A 16,052-nucleotide genomic window follows, 5' to 3' on the forward strand; every position below is an offset into this window, starting at 1 on the left:
AGGGGCGGGGCTTCTGAGCCACGTGGTGCTGGTAAAGGTTCGGCTGGAAGGCGGGAAGTGGAGAAGGAGGAAGAGCGCGTCTGGTTATTGTTCCTGTCAGTGAGGGGCCCTGAGGTACAGTATGGGGGGGGGGGTGTATCATGGGGCTGGTGGGCCTGTGCGGGGGTCGGTGGGTGCCCAGCTCATCACTCTAACTTTAGGGCTCAGTAACCTGCCCTGTGGTGTTGGACTACAGCTCCCAGCTACTCTCTTTCCCTGCTGTATATTACTCCTGTTCCTGCCCCTCTCCTACCCAGGTACCGCCCCTCCCCTCCCCAGGTGCCGCCCCTCCCCTCCCCAGGTACCGCCCCTCCCCTCCCCAGGTACCGCCCCTCTCCTCCCCAGGTACCGCCCCCCTCTCCTCCCCAGGTACCGCCCTCCCTCCCCACGTACGCCCCCCCTTTCCCCCCTCCCAGGTGCCGCCCCTCCCTCCCCAGGTACGCCCCCCTCTCCTCCCCATGGTAACCGCCCTTCTCCTCCCCACGGTGCCCCGCCCCTCCCCTCCCCAGGTTGCCGCCCCTCCCCTCCCCAGGTACCGCCCTCCCTCCCCCAGGTACGCCCCTCTCCTCCCCAGGTACGCCCCTCCCCTCCCCAGGTCCCCGGCCCCTCCCTCCCCCAGGTACCGCCCCTCCCTCCCCAGGTACCGCCCCCTCCCCCAGGTACCGCCCCTCCCTCCCAGGTAACCCCGCCCCTCCCCTCCCCAGGTGGCCGCCCCCTCCCCCCAGGTGCCGCCCCCCCCTCCCCAGGTGCCGCCCCTCCCCTCCCCAGGTACCGCCCCTCCCCTCCCCAGGTGGCCGCCCCTACCCCTCCCAGGTGCCGCCCCCTCCTCCCAGGTACCGCCCCTCCCCTTCCCCAGGTCCGCCCCCCCCCCGCCCCTCCCCTCCCCAGGTGCCGCCCTCCCTCCCAGGTACCGCTCCTCCTCCCCAGGTACCGCCCCTCTCCTCCCCAGGTAACCGCCCCTCTCCTCCCCAGGTACCGCCCCTCCCCTCCCCAGGTACCGCCCCTCCGCCTCCCCAGGTACCGGCCCTCCCTCCCCAGGTACCGCCCCTCCTCCCGCAGGTACCCGCCCCTCTCCTCCCCAGGTTACGCCCCTCTCCTCCCCAGGTAACCCCCTGCCCTCCCCAGGTACCGCCCTCCCCTCCCCAGGTACCGCCCGCTCCCTCCCAGGTCCGCCCCTCCCTCCCCAGGTGCCGCCCTCTCCTCCCCAGGTACGCGCCCTCTCCTCCCCAGGTGCCGCCCCTCCGCCTCCCCAGGTACCGCCCCTCTCCTCCCCAGGTACGCCCCCTCCCCAGGTGCCGCCCCTCTCCTCCCAGGTACCGCCCGCTCCTCCAGGTACGCCAGCGCCCCGCTCCTGCCCAGGTACTGCCCTACTCCACTTATACCCAGGTCCTGCCCCGCTCCTGCCCAGGTCCTGCCCCTCTCCTCCCCAGGCACTGCCCCGCTCCTGCCCAGGTCCTGCCCCTCTCCTCCCCAGGCACTGCCCCACTCCTCCCCAGGCACTGCCCCTCTCCTCCCCAGGCACTGCCCCTCTCCTCCCCAGGCACTGCCCCTCTCCTCCCCAGGTACCGCCCCTCTCCTCCCCAGGTACCGCCCCGCTCCTCCCCAGGCACCGCCCCTCTCCTCCCCAGGCACCGCCCCTCTCCTCCCCAGGCACCGCCCCTCTCCTCCCCAGGCACTGCCCCTCTCCTCCCAGGCACTGCCCCTCTCCTCCCCAGGTACTGCCCCGCTCCTCCCCAGGCACTGCCCCGCTCCTCCCCAGGCACTGCCCCACTCCTCCCCAGGCACTGCCCCACTCCTCCCCAGGCACTGCCCCTCTCCTCCCCAGGCACTGCCCCACTCCTCCCCAGGCACTGCCCCGCTCCTCCCCAGGTACTGCCCCTCTCCTGCCCAGGTACTGCCCCTCTCCTGCCCAGGTCCTGCCCTGCCCAGGTCCTGCCCCGCCCCTGCCCAGGTCCTGCCCTACCCCACTTATACCCAGGCACTGCCCCGCTCCTGCCCAGGTACTGCCCTACCCCACTTATACCCAGGTACTGCCCCGCTACTGCCCAGGCACTGCCCTACTCCACTTATACCCAGGCACTGCCCCGCCCCTGCCCAGGTCCTGCCCTACCCCACTTATACCCAGGCACTGCCCCGCTACTGCCCAGGCACTGCCCTACTCCACTTATACCCAGGTCCTGCCCTGCTCCTGCCCAGGTACTGCCCTACCCAGGCACTGCCCTACTCCACTTATACCCAGGTCCTGCCCCGCTCCTGCCCAGGCACTGTCCTGCTTATATCCACTTACTGCCCTGCCCATACCCAGGTACTGACCTGTCCCTTTCCTGCCTTCCAGTTGTAGCTGAGCAGAATGGCCGAGAGACCGGAAGATCTGAACTTGCCCAACGCTGTGGTCACGCGGATCATTAAGGAAGCTGTAAGTGAAGTGTTAGCTGTTGGGTTTCCGCTGTTGTTCAGATGGGTCTGCCATGTTCTACACCCTTACAATAGGACTCCACTAACAGAACTCCTGATCCAGTTGGCACTACTGGGTTCCCTCCCACAGCCCAAATACACACACAGGCAGCTCATTGGCCCCTGATAAAACTGCCCCTGTATGTGTGTAATAAGGACCTTAGATTGTAAGCTCCATGTGGCAGGGGCTGATGTTTAATCTCTGCATGGAGCTGCTATACATGTTGTGTGTATATATATATATATATAGCAGCTTGTAGTGTCATGTGATGCAACTCCCTAGGGCTGTAGGGTCTCATCACCAAACCAACTTCCTAAATGCTCCCAACTAATGCTGATTGTCTTCTCTTCCAGCTCCCAGAAGGGGTTAATATCTCCAAAGAAGCACGGAGCGCAATATCCCGGGCGGCCAGTGTCTTTGTATTGTATGCGACATCTTGGTAAGGGTCCCAGGGGTACTCTGTACTGTCATAGGGAAACACTATGGCACCCCCTACCCATATGTATAAATACAAATATACAGAGAGGGAATGTTCTGGGCACACAATAAGCTGTACCTCCATACTGTACTGTCTAAGGGAAACACTATGGCACCCCCTACCCATATGTATAAATACAAATATACAGAGAGGGAATGTTCTGGGCACACAATAAGCTGTACCCCCATACTGTACTGTCTAAGGGAAACACTATGGCACCCCCTACCCATATGTATAAATACAAATATACAGAGAAGGAATGTTCTGGGCACACAATAAGCTGTACCCCCATACTGTAACTGTCTAAGGGAAACACTATGGCACCCCCCTACCCATATGTATAAATACAAATATACAGAGAGGGAATGTTCTGGGCACACAATAAGCTGTACCCCCATACTGTACTGTCTAAGGGAAACACTATGGCACCCCCTACCCATATGTATAAATACAAATATACAGAGAGGGAATGTTCTGGGCACACAATAAGCTGTACCCCCATCTGTACTGTCTAAGGGAACACTATGGCACCCCCTACCCATATGTATAAATACAAATATACAGAGAGGGAATGTTCTGGGCACACAATAAGCTGTACCCCCATACTGTACTGTCTAAGGGAAACACTATGGCACCCCCTACCCATATGTATAAATACAAATATACAGAGAAGGAATGTTCTGGGCACACAATAAGCTGTACCCCCATACTGTACTGTCTAAGGGAACACTATGGCACCCCCTACCCATATGTATAAATACAAATATACAGAGAGGGAATGTTCTGGGCACACAATAAGCTGTACCCCCATACTGTACTGTCTAAGGGAAACACTATGGCACCCCCTACCCATATGTATAAATACAAATATACAGAGAGGGAAGTGATGCCCCGGTAGATGTTACTCTCAGGCTTATAACTTGCTGTATTTTTCCATATGTTAAAGCGCCAACAACTTTGCCATGAAGGGGAAGCGGAAGACTCTAAACGCGACTGATGTTTTGGCTGCAATGGAAGAGATGGAATTCCAGCGCTTTCTGACACCCCTGAAAGAATCCTTGGAAGGTACCAGTCTCCTCCTTCTACTCCACCCTGCTCTGTACTCTTGGCAGGGAAGGTGTTAAGTTAGCAAATGGACCTGGACTGGCAATCTGTGGGTACTGGGAATGCCAGGGGGGCTGTAAGGTGCCACAGACAGTCACTATTTATTGGGCTGGGGGGGGGGCTGTTTGTGCCTCTGGGTACTGGGAATGCCAGGGGGGCTGTAAGGTGCCACAGACAGTCACTATTTATTGGGCTGGGGGGGGGCTGTTTGTGCCTCTGGGTACTGGGAATGCCAGGGGGGCTGTAAGGTGCCACAGACAGTCACTATTTATTGGGCTGGGGGGGCTGTTTGTGCCTCTGGGTACTGGGAATGCCAGGGGGGCTGTAAGGTGCCACAGACAGTCACTATTTATTGGGCTGGGGGGGGGGCTGTTTGTGCCTCTGGGTACTGGGAATGCCGGGGGGGCTGTAAGGTGCCACAGACAGTCACTATTTATTGGGCTGGGGGGGGGCTGTTTGTGCCTCTGGGTACTGGGAATGCCAGGGGGGCTGTAAGGTGCCACAGACAGTCACTATTTATTGGGCTGGGGGGGGGCTGTTTGTGGCTCTGGGTACTGGGAATGCCAGGGGGGCTGTAAGGTGCCACAGACAGTCACTATTTATTGGGCTGGGGGGGGGCTGTTTGTGGCTCTATGTGAGAATCCCACCTTATGTGTGTTTGTGTAACTGCCCCCAGCCGTGCATGTAATTGTTATCCCTTTACCCCCACCCAGTTTACAGGCAGGATCAGAAAGGCAAAAAAGAGGCCACGGAGCAGAAGAAAAAAGACAAGGAGAAAAAGGCCGACTCTGAGGATCAGGACAAGAGTCGTGAAGAGGAGAATGAGGATGAAGATGAGAAGATGGAGGAAGATGAAGTTGTGGAAGAGGAGGAAGTGGAGAACTGAGCGCAGGAGAGCATGATGGGACTGTGTGGCCCCTCGGGGGGACCTTGTTTTGTCGCGACACTGACTTCCTGATCAGTCAGGCTTTATGGTTGTAATCATTTACTGCATCGCTGCGCCACTCTTACCCTCCAACCAAGAGCTGTGGGCACTTATTCTCCGGGTTGCACCCAATGCCATTCTGTAGGGGCATCCCCATGGCAACCACGTGGCACAGCGGCAGTGCCCAGCGGGCAGCTTTATACACGGCCTTTGTAGATAACTGGGGAGTGTCATATTAAATGTTTCTTTTGTTACACACGCGGCCTTTGTCTGTGGCGCCTCCTGTGTGCTGACCCAGGCACCTGTAGGTGGGCGCCTCCTGGGTGCTGACCCGGGCACCTGTAGGTGTGCGCCTCCTGGGTACTGACCCGGGCGCCTCCTGGGTACTGACCCGGGCGCCTCCTGGGTACTGACCCGGGCGCCTCTAGGTGTGCGCCTCTTGGGTACTGACCCGGGCGCCTCTTGGGTACTGATCCGGGCGCCTCCTAGGTGGGTACTGACCCGGGCACCTGTAGGTGGGCGCCTCCGGAATCCTCTCTCTATTATAGTATTTAGCTGTTTCTTATGGAAATCCCCCCCGGGGTCAAGGGCAGAACCCCTTAATGTGCCCCCATTGGAGGCAGTTGTTGCCTTTGCATGTCGCTCTCTGCAGCCTAATGCGCACTGACAGTCGGGCATGGGAGCCTGGCACACAGGGGACATGTTATGGTAACAAATCCCCCCCCGGGGTGCCACGCCCACAAATGGCTTCAGTTAAACAGACCGGACATAACCCGGCGGGATTGGGAAGAAGTTTCTGCTTGTGTCGGCGGATTTTTGGAATATTTCATGCTTCTGTGTCTGGCTTCTGTTTATCGCCTATTTCAGCCACTGTCTGGTTGCTAGGGTCCATTTTGCCATAGCAGCCTGGTAGTGGCGTGAATGTGAGAGGGTTGCTATAGGGGGACGATGCCTAGGTGCATGTCCTGAGTAACAGGAAAGAACCTGCAACGTGTGACCATCTCAGCCCAGCAGTCCCACCCTTACTCCAAGCCCCCCTCCAATTGTGGGGTGTACACCCCTTGGCCTTATGGGTAAGATCAAGTGCAGTATGTGAGTAAGGGGGTCCCGGACCCTCCCCATGGGGCAGGTTCCAAGTTACCTTAGCAACCAGGGAGTGGTTTGGATGAGGGACGGGTATATGAATAGGGGAGGGGCTGAATAGAAAGATAAGGCTTCTGCCCGAAGGCCTAAGGGGGGGGGGGGGGGGGGGGGGGGGACTGTGTGGCCGTTAGTTCAAAGACCCTTACCCCTTGGTACCTTTTGGCCTGGGGGTGGGGTTTCGAGAGATGTTATGGGAGCCCGCCCCTTTTTAGGGAGGAGTCATTGAATGCACCCTGCACTGCGCTCTTTTTGGGGGTTACGCAATTCCCGTAACTTCCGCCAAAACTGCCCGGAAACTACGTAACTTGTTATTGGGCCCCTAAACTTACGCACAAACATACGTAACTTCCATATCCAGCAATGACAGGGGCAGGTAGGTGAGAAGGGGTTAAACTTAGGGCAAACCCCACTGCCCCCCAATAAACTGACCGACTTATTAGCTCATTAATCAATGGAACTCTTTTTATGGACTGCTTATTATAGCATGGGCTGTTTATCCTGAGCACATAAGGGGCGTGGCTTGTGTTTATGGGGGGGGCATATAAATAACTTGTGAGGGGCCCAGTAGCTCTGGGGGGGCAGGTACCAGGGAAAAGGGTTTCGGAGCAGGAAGCGCAATATTCGCTGGAGCTGCGTTACTCTTATTCCGCCACTAGATGGCGCTCACACACCAAAGCCGTTCCCAGCATTGCGAAGACTGGCGCTTCTTGGGGGCGTGGTTTGGCCGCCGCTTCCGGGTCACATGGTGGAACCTTGTACATGTGAGACAGAGGGCAGCAGCGCAGAGGGATCAGAAGTTGTTGGGCACTGGGAGAGGTGAGTGGGGCACTGGGACCCGGCTGGGGGTATTGGTACTGGGGGGCTCTGAAGTGGGATTGGGGGAGAGCAGTGAACTTTTAACTGCACTTTGAGCCAGAAGGGATTCTGGGAGTTGTAGTTCATTACAATTAGAGGGTGCCAGAGATCCTTTTGAGGTTTTCTTCCTATATTTAACCCCCAGTGTGACCGTGTACCCCACTAACTACTCAGGGCTTTGGGCAGAAATCAAGTGGTTCTGCTCTCTGATTGGTGGGGGTCCCGGCCCCCCCAAACATGACTGTAGGTTTCAGGTAGGTAAAACAGAAATAATAATAAGAAAAGGGGCTGTTTCTGACTCCTGAATCAATGTAGGAGGCGTCAGTTCTCCTCCAGGTCTGTTAATCAGCTGGATCATCGGCTATATTGTTTCAGGAGTCGGAACCAGCAGTGCTCAGAACAGAAAGGGATGGGGAGGCACTGGTGTCGGTAGCAATTGAGTGTACGTTGGCGGGGGCACATCCAGACCCACGGGGGCACTTGTATCACCCCCCCCCCTATTAGATATAAAGGGAGGAAGCCATTTGCGTGGGACTCAGCATTCCTCTTATCACTGGGCAGGACCCCTCCCTGGGAGGGCGAGATAGGGACGCCGGGTCCCACACCCCCCTGTAACTGGTTCGCTCCAGCCGACTCCATTGGTGGGTGGGGGGGTTGTGTAATGGCCCCCAGTGCTGCTCTTATGCTGCAGTTTCCTTGTCACCGCTATCCCCCAACTGTAAGCTCTTGTGCCCAGTCTCTTGTCAAGATTTCAGACTTTAGATCTCCAGCCTGGCATTTAAACTTCCATAGGGTTGCTAGGATCCCACCGCACAACTTGCCGCCAGATTAGAGGGTAACTAACATCCCCCCCCCCCGGCCTTGCGATGCCAAGGCCACTGCCAGTGTTTATTGTCTGTGGCGGGCACTCTGGAATCTGATTGGTCTGTATCCAGCAGGGGAATTTAAAGGGCAAGTAACTGCACTGTAACTGTGATAAAGGGGAACTAATACTGTCATTAAATCTCCTCTGCTTGTTACAGCGTGAAAATATGCAAGTCAGCTCCATCCTACACAGCGGGTATTTCCACCCTGTTCTGCGGGCCTGGCAGTGCTCTGCTACCAGCCTCGATGCCAACAACCTCATGTACCCCATCTTCATCACGTAAGCACTGTGTGTGTGTTGTACCTTGTCCAATCCAATCCCCCCCAGTACTTACCCAGGTACAGAGCTCTGATTCTCTGTACTTCCTGCTCCTGGGCTGCTCTCTTTCCCATGGTCAGGCAGGAACCTCCCCCTGGGTAAGTGAATCCAATCTCCCCCCAGTACTTACCCAGGTACAGAGCTCTGATTCTCTGTACTTCCTGCTCCTGGGCTGCTCTCTTTCCCATGGTCAGGCAGGAACCCCCCCCTGGGTAAGTGAATCCAATCTCCCCCCAGTACTTACCCAGGTACAGAGCTCTGATTCTCTGTACTTCCTGCTCCTGGGCTGCTCTCTTTCCCATGGTCAGGCAGGAACCTCCCCCTGGGTAAGTGAATCCAATCTCCCCCCAGTACTTACCCAGGTACAGAGCTCTGATTCTCTGTACTTCCTGCTCCTGGGCTGCTCTCTTTCCCATGGTCAGGCAGGAACCCCCCCCCCTGGGTAAGTGAATCCAATCTCCCCCAGTACTTACCCAGATACAGAGCTCTGATTCTCTGTACTTCCTGCTCCTGGGCTGCTCTCTTTCCCATGGTCAGGCAGGAACCCCCCCCCCCCTGGGTAAGTGAATCCAATCTCCCCCCAGTACTTACCCAGGTACAGAGCTCTGATTCTCTGTACTTCCTGCTCCTGGGCTGCTCTCTTTCCCATGGTCAGACAGGAACCTCCCCCTGGGTAAGTGAATCCAATCTCCCCCCAGTACTTACCCAGGTACAGAGCTCTGATTCTCTGTACTTCCTGCTCCTGGGCTGCACTCTTTCCCATGGTCAGGCAGGAACCTCCCCTGGGTAAGTGAATCCAATCTCCCCCAGTACTTACCCAGGTACAGAGCTCTGATTCTCTGTACTTCCTGCTCCTGGGCTGCTCTCTTTCCCATGGTCAGGCAGGAACCCCCCCCCCCTGGGTAAGTGAATCCAATCTCCCCCCAGTACTTACCCAGGTACAGAGCTCTGATTCTCTGTACTTCCTGCTCCTGGGCTGCTCTCTTTCCCATGGTCAGACAGGAACCTCCCCCTGGGTAAGTGAATCCAATCTCCCCCCAGTACTTACCCAGGTACAGAGCTCTGATTCTCTGTACTTCCTGCTCCTGGGCTGCTCTCTTTCCCATGGTCAGACAGGAACCTCCCCCTGGGTAAGTGAATCCTATCCCCCCAGTACTTACCCAGGTACAGAGCTCTGATTCTCTGTACTTCCTGCCCCTGGGCTGCTCTCTTTCCCATGGTCAGGCAGGAACCTCCCCCTGGGTAAGTGAATCCAATCTCCCCCCAGTACTTACCCAGGTACAGAGCTCTGATTCTCTGTACTTCCTGCTCCTGGGCTGCTCTCTTTCCCATGGTCAGACAGGAACCTCCCCCTGGGTAAGTGAATCCAATCTCCCCCCAGTACTTACCCAGGTACAGAGCTCTGATTCTCTGTACTTCCTGCTCCTGGGCTGCACTCTTTCCCATGGTCAGGCAGGAACCTCCCCCTGGGTAAGTGAATCCAATCTCCCCCAGTACTTACCCAGGTACAGAGCTCTGATTCTCTGTACTTCCTGCTCCTGGGCTGCTCTCTTTCCCATGGTCAGGCAGGAACCCCCCCCCCTGGGTAAGTGAATCCAATCTCCCCCCCAGTACTTACCCAGGTACAGAGCTCTGATTCTCTGTACTTCCTGCTCCTGGGCTGCTCTCTTTCCCATGGTCAGACAGGAACCTCCCCCTGGGTAAGTGAATCCAATCTCCCCCCAGTACTTACCCAGGTACAGAGCTCTGATTCTCTGTACTTCCTGCTCCTGGGCTGCTCTCTTTCCCATGGTCAGACAGGAACCTTCCCCCTGGGTAAGTGAATCCTATCCCCCCCAGTACTTACCCAGGTACAGAGCTCTGATTCTCTGTACTTCCTGCCCCTGGGCTGCTCTCTTTCCCATGGTCAGGCAGGAACCTCCCCCTGGGTAAGTGAATCCAATCTCCCCCAGTACTTACCCAGGTTACAGAGCTCTGATTCTCTGTACTTCCTGCTCCTGGGCTGCTCTCTTTCCCATGGTCAGGCAGGAACCCCCCCCCCTGGGTAAGTGAATCCAATCTCCCCCAGTACTTACCCAGGTACAGAGCTCTGATTCTCTGTACTTCCTGCTCCTGGGCTGCTCTCTTTCCCATGGTCAGGTAAGAACCCCCCCCTGGGTAAGTGAATCCAATCTCCCCCCAGTACTTACCCAGGTACAGAGCTCTGATTCTCTGTACTTCCTGCTCCTGGGCTGCTCTCTTTCCCATTGTCATGTAAGGGGAGGGGCTTAGGAATATATATAATATTTTTTGTTGTCCTTTTTTGGTTTCAGGGATAACCCGGATGCCATAGAGGAGATTCCCAGCCTGCCCGGCCAAGCCAGGTAGGTTATTATGGTCTGGCCAATGGGTCACTATACACACAGACATCCCTTTGGCCCCTGTGTTCTCCCAAACCTTGCACAGTGTAGCAAATGGCATTCTGTATCCGTAATACCTGACTGCTGATTGGCTGCTCCTGTCGGTGATATCCAATTGCTGATTAGCTGCTCCTGGTGCACCTTTGTAGGACTATTAAGCCTTCCCAGAGTACAGCAGGTCCCCCCACTAGTTATCTGCTGAGTGAGAGGTTAATGACCTTTGGTTCATGTTAGATTGCAAGCTCTTGGGTTCAGCTATACAGGAATCCTGCTGCTGGGTCTCTACTTACCCCAGTTGCCCCTGTGTGGGCAGAAGAACAGACCAGAGTCATAGGACACGCCCAGCTTGGGTGCCACCCATCTCACCTGTCCGGTAGAACCGGTTCTGATGAGTGGGTTCCCTGTTCTTCCCACACTGAGTGGGTGATGATTGCAAGCTCTTGTGCCCATAAAGATCAGGGCGGGTGTACGGGGGCAACGGTGCCAGTCAGCTGACGGTTCTGAAACCGATCTCCCCCTAAGAAATGGTCCGTTCCTCCTGCAGGTACGGGGTGAACCAACTGGAGGGGTTGCTGCGCCCCCTAGTGGACAATGGGCTGAAGTGCGTGCTGATCTTCGGGGTCCCAAGCAAAGTCATTAAGGTGAGTCCGATATCGACCAATCAGCAGGCAGATGCCTGTGTGTTACTTTATGGCTGCTGCTGTGACCATAGTTACACCATGTTGCGATTTCTCCCACAGGACGAGCGGGGCTCCGGCGGCAAGACACGCCCGACACGCCGGCCATATTGGCCATACAGAGGATTCGGGAGAAGTTCCCCCAGCTGCTCATTGCCTGTGACGTGTGCCTTTGTCCCTATACCTCCCACGGCCACTGCGGTGAGGCTCCTCCCCCTATACAGACCTGCTACTACATTTCCCACAATCCTCAGAGAGCCAACAGCAGTTATCTGAATCTTCTCTCCTTTCCCTATTTGCCCCCCCAGGAATCCTACGGGAAGATGGCAGCCTACAGAACGAGAGCAGTTGCCAGAGACTGGCAGAGGTGGCCCTTGCTTATGCCCGTGCAGGTAAGGGTATGGGGCCCCTATTCCTGATTGGGCGATGTATCGTCATTCCCAGTCTCATTCGGCTGAGGGCAAAGTAATGGGGGTAATTAACGACTACACGTGGCCTATCGAGTGCAGCACATTGAGCTCTGTATTCCGTATGCCAGGCTGTCACATCGTGGCGCCGTCGGACATGATGGACGGGCGAATCGGTGCCATCAAGCAGGCGCTGGTCTCCAACGACCTGGGAAACAAGGTGAGTATCTGATTGGTCGCAGCAGGGAGTTCTGATTGGTTGAGTGTAATAGCAGTTATAAGTATATATGTGCCGGGGGGAAGCAGTTCCCTGTTGCGCATCTGTAATGTGTAATGCAAAAAAGAAGTGGGTGCAGCAGGAAATGCCTTCCCCCATAGGGTAATTTGTCTCCATCTTGCCTCAGGTGTCCGTCATGAGTTACAGCGCCAAGTTTGCCTCCTGTTTCTATGGGCCCTTCAGGTGAGTTTCCCCTTTAGTACCCCCACCCCCCCCGCTCCACTCTGTATTTACCCCCCTCGCAATAAACAGGGGCAGTTGCAGGGGATCTAACATTACAGAAGTGCTGGATGGAGGTTTGGCCACTAGAGGGAGCTCAGGCTTTGTCCATATGAATGCAGTGGGAGACCCCCCCCAGGAAAGGGGTAATACCCTAGCTATGGCAATGTAGCACTATTTAGTAGATCCTTCCCTACCCGCCTCTTGTCAGGGGGCGGAGCCTTATAATGTTTGTTCTGTTAAAGGGACGCCGCGCAGTCCAAACCGGCCTTTGGTGATCGGAAATGTTACCAGCTCCCCCCCGGCGCCAGAGGCTTGGCCATCCGGGCAGTGGTAAGTGGTCATTGACCTGGGGGAGGTCTCTTTTGCCCCCTCTCACCCCCCTGTCTCTCTCGCCCCCTTGTCTCTCACCCCACTGTCTCTCTCTCTCCCCACTGTCTCTCTCTCACCCACCCATCTCTCACACCCCTGTCTCTCTCTCTCTCTCTTCCCACTGTCTCTCTCTCACCCCCCCGTCTCTCTCTCACCTCACTGTTTCTCTTTCACACCCCCTGTCTCTCTTTATCCCCCCTATCTCTCTCTCATCCCCCTATCTCTCTCTCATCCGCCCTATCTCTCTCTCACCCCCACTGTCTCCTCTCTCACCCCACTGTCTCTCTCTCACCCCCACTTCTTCCTCGCTCTCACCCCCACCTCTGTCTCTCTCTCTCTCTCACCCCACTGTCTCTCTCTCTCTCTCAACCCCCCACTGCCTCTCTCCTCTCTCTCACCCCCACTGTCTTCTCTCTCTCTCTCTCTCACCCACTGTCTCTCCTCTCTCTCTTCTCACCCCCACTGTCTCTCTCTCTCTCTCTCCTCTCTCTGTCTCTCTCTCTCTCTCTCTCACCCCCACTGTCTCCTCTCTCTCTCTCTCTATGTCCTCTCTCTCTCTCTCTCTCTCTTTTCACCCACTGGTCCTCTCTCTCTCTCTCTCTGTTCTCTCTCTCACCCCACTGTCTCTCTCTCACTCCGTTCTCTACCTCTCTCTCTCTCTCTCTCTCTCACCCCACTGTCTCTCTCTCTCTCTCACCCCCACTGTCTCTCTCTCTCTCTCACCCCCACTGTCTCTCTCTCTTCTCTCACCCACTGTCTCTCTCTCTCTCTCTCTCACCCCACTGCTCCTCTCTCTCTCTCTCACCCCCACTGTCTCTCTCTCTCTCTCTCACCCCACTGTCTCTCTTCCTCACCCCCACTGTCTCTCTCTCTCTCTCACCCCCCACTGTCTCTCTCTCTCTCTCTCACCCCCACTGTCTCTCTCTCTCTCTCTCTCTCTCACCCCCACTGTCTCTCTCTCTCTCTCTCTCACCCCCACTGTCTCTCTCTCTCTCACCCACTGTCTCCTCTCTCTCCTCACCCACTGTCTCTCTCTCTCTCACCCCCACTGTCTCTCTCTCTCTCTCACCCCCACTTGTCTCTCTCTCTCTCACCCCCCACTGTCTCTCTCTCTCTCTCTCTCTCACCCCCACTGTCCTCTCTCTCTCACCCCCACTGTCCTCTCTCTCTCTCTCTCTCTCTCACCCCCACTGTCTCTCTCTCTCTCTCACCCCCCACTGTCTCTCTCTCTCTCTCTCTCTCTCTCTCTCTCACCCCCACTTTCTCTCTCTCTCTCTCTCTCTCTCTCACCCCCCACTGTCTCTCTCTCTCTCTCTCTCACCCACCACTCTCTTCTCTCTCTCTCTCTCTCTCTCTCACCCCCACTGTCTCTCTCTCTCACCCACCACTCCCTCTCTCTCTCCTCTCTCTCTCACCCCACTGTCTCTCTCTCTTCTCTCTCTCCACCCCACTGTCTCTCTCTCTCCTCTCTCTCTCACCCCCACTGTCTCTCTCTCTCACCCCCACTGTCTCTCTCTCTCTCCTCTCTCTCTCTCACCCACTGTCTTCTCTCTCTCTCTCACCCCCACTGTCTCTCTCTCTCTCTCTCTCTCTCTCTTCTCTCTCTCTCTCTCACCCCCACTGTCTCTCTCTCTCTCTCTCTCTCACCCCCACTGTCTCTCTCTCTCTCTCTCTCTCACCCCACGTCTCACCCCCACTGTCTCTCTCTCTCTCTCTCTCTCTCTCACCCCACTGTCTCTCTCTCTCTCTCACCCACTGTCTCTCTCTCTCTCTCTCTCTCTCACCCCCACTTTCTCTCTCTCTCTCTCTCTCTTCTCACCCCACTCCACTGTCTTCTCTCTCTCTCTCTCTCTCACCCCACTCGTCTCTCTCTCTCTCTCTCTCTCACCCCCACTGTCTCTCTCTCTCTCTCTCACCCCCCCGTCTCTCTCCCCTGGGCAGGACCGGGATGTGCGGGAAGGGGCAGATATGCTGATGGTGAAGCCCGGGATGCCCTACCTGGACCTGGTCAGAGAAGTGAAGGAGAAGGTGAGGGGCGAGGCTCACAGGGGGCTCTGTAGGGGGCGCTGCTCCTGGCTTCCTGCTGTCAGAAACAAGGAAATTCCCATACAGATACAATTCCCTGTATAACAGGAGCTCTGATTGGATAGTCGTGCCCATATTAACCAGCGCTCTCCTTGCCTCCCAGCACCCTGCTCTCCCATTGGCTGTGTACCACGTGTCGGGGGAGTACGCCATGCTGTGGCACGGGGCGCAGGCCAACGCTTTTGACCTCAAGGTGGCCGTGCTGGAAGCAATGACGGGATTCCGGAGAGCCGGTGAGTGGCCTTTTCATAGGGCTTAGTTACCCTTTATTTGTGCCTTGTGTCTCGTGTTCCCTCTCTGCCTCCCCATTGGTTCATAAATCTGTCATTCATGTCTGTGCCCTCCCCTTGCAGGAGCCGATATCATCATCACGTACTACACCCCCCAACTCCTCCAGTGGATAAAGGAACGATAAAGCTGCTCCCCAAATACCCCCCCCCCCCCCCCCCCCCCCCCCCCCCCCCCCCCCGATGATGTTTGGGGCAATTCCTCACTGCATGGATTTCCTACAGTGACCCCCGCACTGCCATAGGCCAACCATTTGCTTTAATCCCACGCCCACCATAAACATGGCCGCTCCCTGTAGAAGGGTCTGAGTGGGCAGGAGTGACCCACAATGCAACTGACCCTTTATTATTCACCTCCCTCTGCCCCACTGCTGCCCCCTGCAGGCCTCTGGTAGAACTGGGGCCAGTAATGGGGCTTATTCTGTGTTTCCATCACATTGTTGGACCCATTATAAAGCCGCCTGTACAGCAGCCCAATGAGAATCCGCCTTCTGGTCACATGATCGGTTCCCGCTCTCCTTGTGCCCAAATTTCAAGACCAAATAAACCCAATTTTTCGTTACGTCTCTGTCTCTGTTACATTGTATCTGGGCAGCCAATGAGCTGACGGCAATGCTGTGGGGTCTGTACCCAGTAGGGCCCCACTAAGATTTGGGGGTGCAGGCTGGTTGCTATAGTAACAATGGATCCCTCCTGCTCTTACTAAACAGCAGCTGCTTTGATGAAGGGAACTTGGCTGGGGCCCCACTAGGATAAGGGCCCCCCATCAGTTTTTTAGCTGCAATGACTTCACATTCACATGGGTGGGGGGGGGGCTTTGGTGCCTCAGCCTTTCCCTTCCCCAGCACCCCAGGGGAGAAAGGTTCCCCCTCACAGTTGAATCCCATCCTGCTGCAGCCTGCGCTGGTTTCCATACAGCCTGTACCTATAGTAACAGAAGGAACCCACAATATCTGTTTAACGCACAGGGAACCCTACAGATATTTAATATGTCAGTGGGGCTAAAGGGAAGGGTTTGTGTGAGAGGAATAACCCGGCCGGCAGGGGGCGCTGCTGGAAGTGCTGGCCCAGTCACATGACTCACTATATAATGGATATTATCATTATTATTGGGCTCCAGTTCGGGGGGCGGAGCCATTGGTAAAGG

General features: G+C 56.3%; 2 protein-coding genes across 2 annotated transcripts; both read left to right on the forward strand.

Annotated features, from left to right (window-relative positions):
- Nucleotides 1-70: 70 nt before the first annotated feature.
- Nucleotides 71-5,257, forward strand: pole3 (polymerase (DNA directed), epsilon 3, accessory subunit). Its single transcript, NM_001017264.2, is given in 5 exon segments — nucleotides 71-114; nucleotides 2,375-2,455; nucleotides 2,848-2,933; nucleotides 3,919-4,037; nucleotides 4,790-5,257. Coding segments are annotated over 4 exon segments (444 nt in total). The 5' UTR covers nucleotides 71-114; nucleotides 2,375-2,389; the 3' UTR covers nucleotides 4,963-5,257.
- A 1,678-nt stretch (nucleotides 5,258-6,935) lies between these two features.
- On the forward strand, nucleotides 6,936-15,467 carry alad (aminolevulinate dehydratase). The gene is given in 14 exon segments (NM_001078718.1): nucleotides 6,936-6,960; nucleotides 8,022-8,143; nucleotides 10,495-10,545; nucleotides 11,126-11,222; nucleotides 11,322-11,337; nucleotides 11,339-11,343; nucleotides 11,345-11,459; nucleotides 11,567-11,650; nucleotides 11,797-11,885; nucleotides 12,070-12,125; nucleotides 12,407-12,494; nucleotides 14,475-14,561; nucleotides 14,722-14,851; nucleotides 14,972-15,467. Coding segments are annotated over 13 exon segments (993 nt in total). The 5' UTR covers nucleotides 6,936-6,960; nucleotides 8,022-8,030; the 3' UTR covers nucleotides 15,034-15,467.
- Nucleotides 15,468-16,052: the final 585 nt, after the last annotated feature.

Source organism: Xenopus tropicalis, chromosome 8 (assembly GCF_000004195.4).
Source record: "Xenopus tropicalis strain Nigerian chromosome 8, UCB_Xtro_10.0, whole genome shotgun sequence".
Lineage (NCBI taxonomy): Eukaryota > Metazoa > Chordata > Amphibia > Anura > Pipidae > Xenopus > Xenopus tropicalis.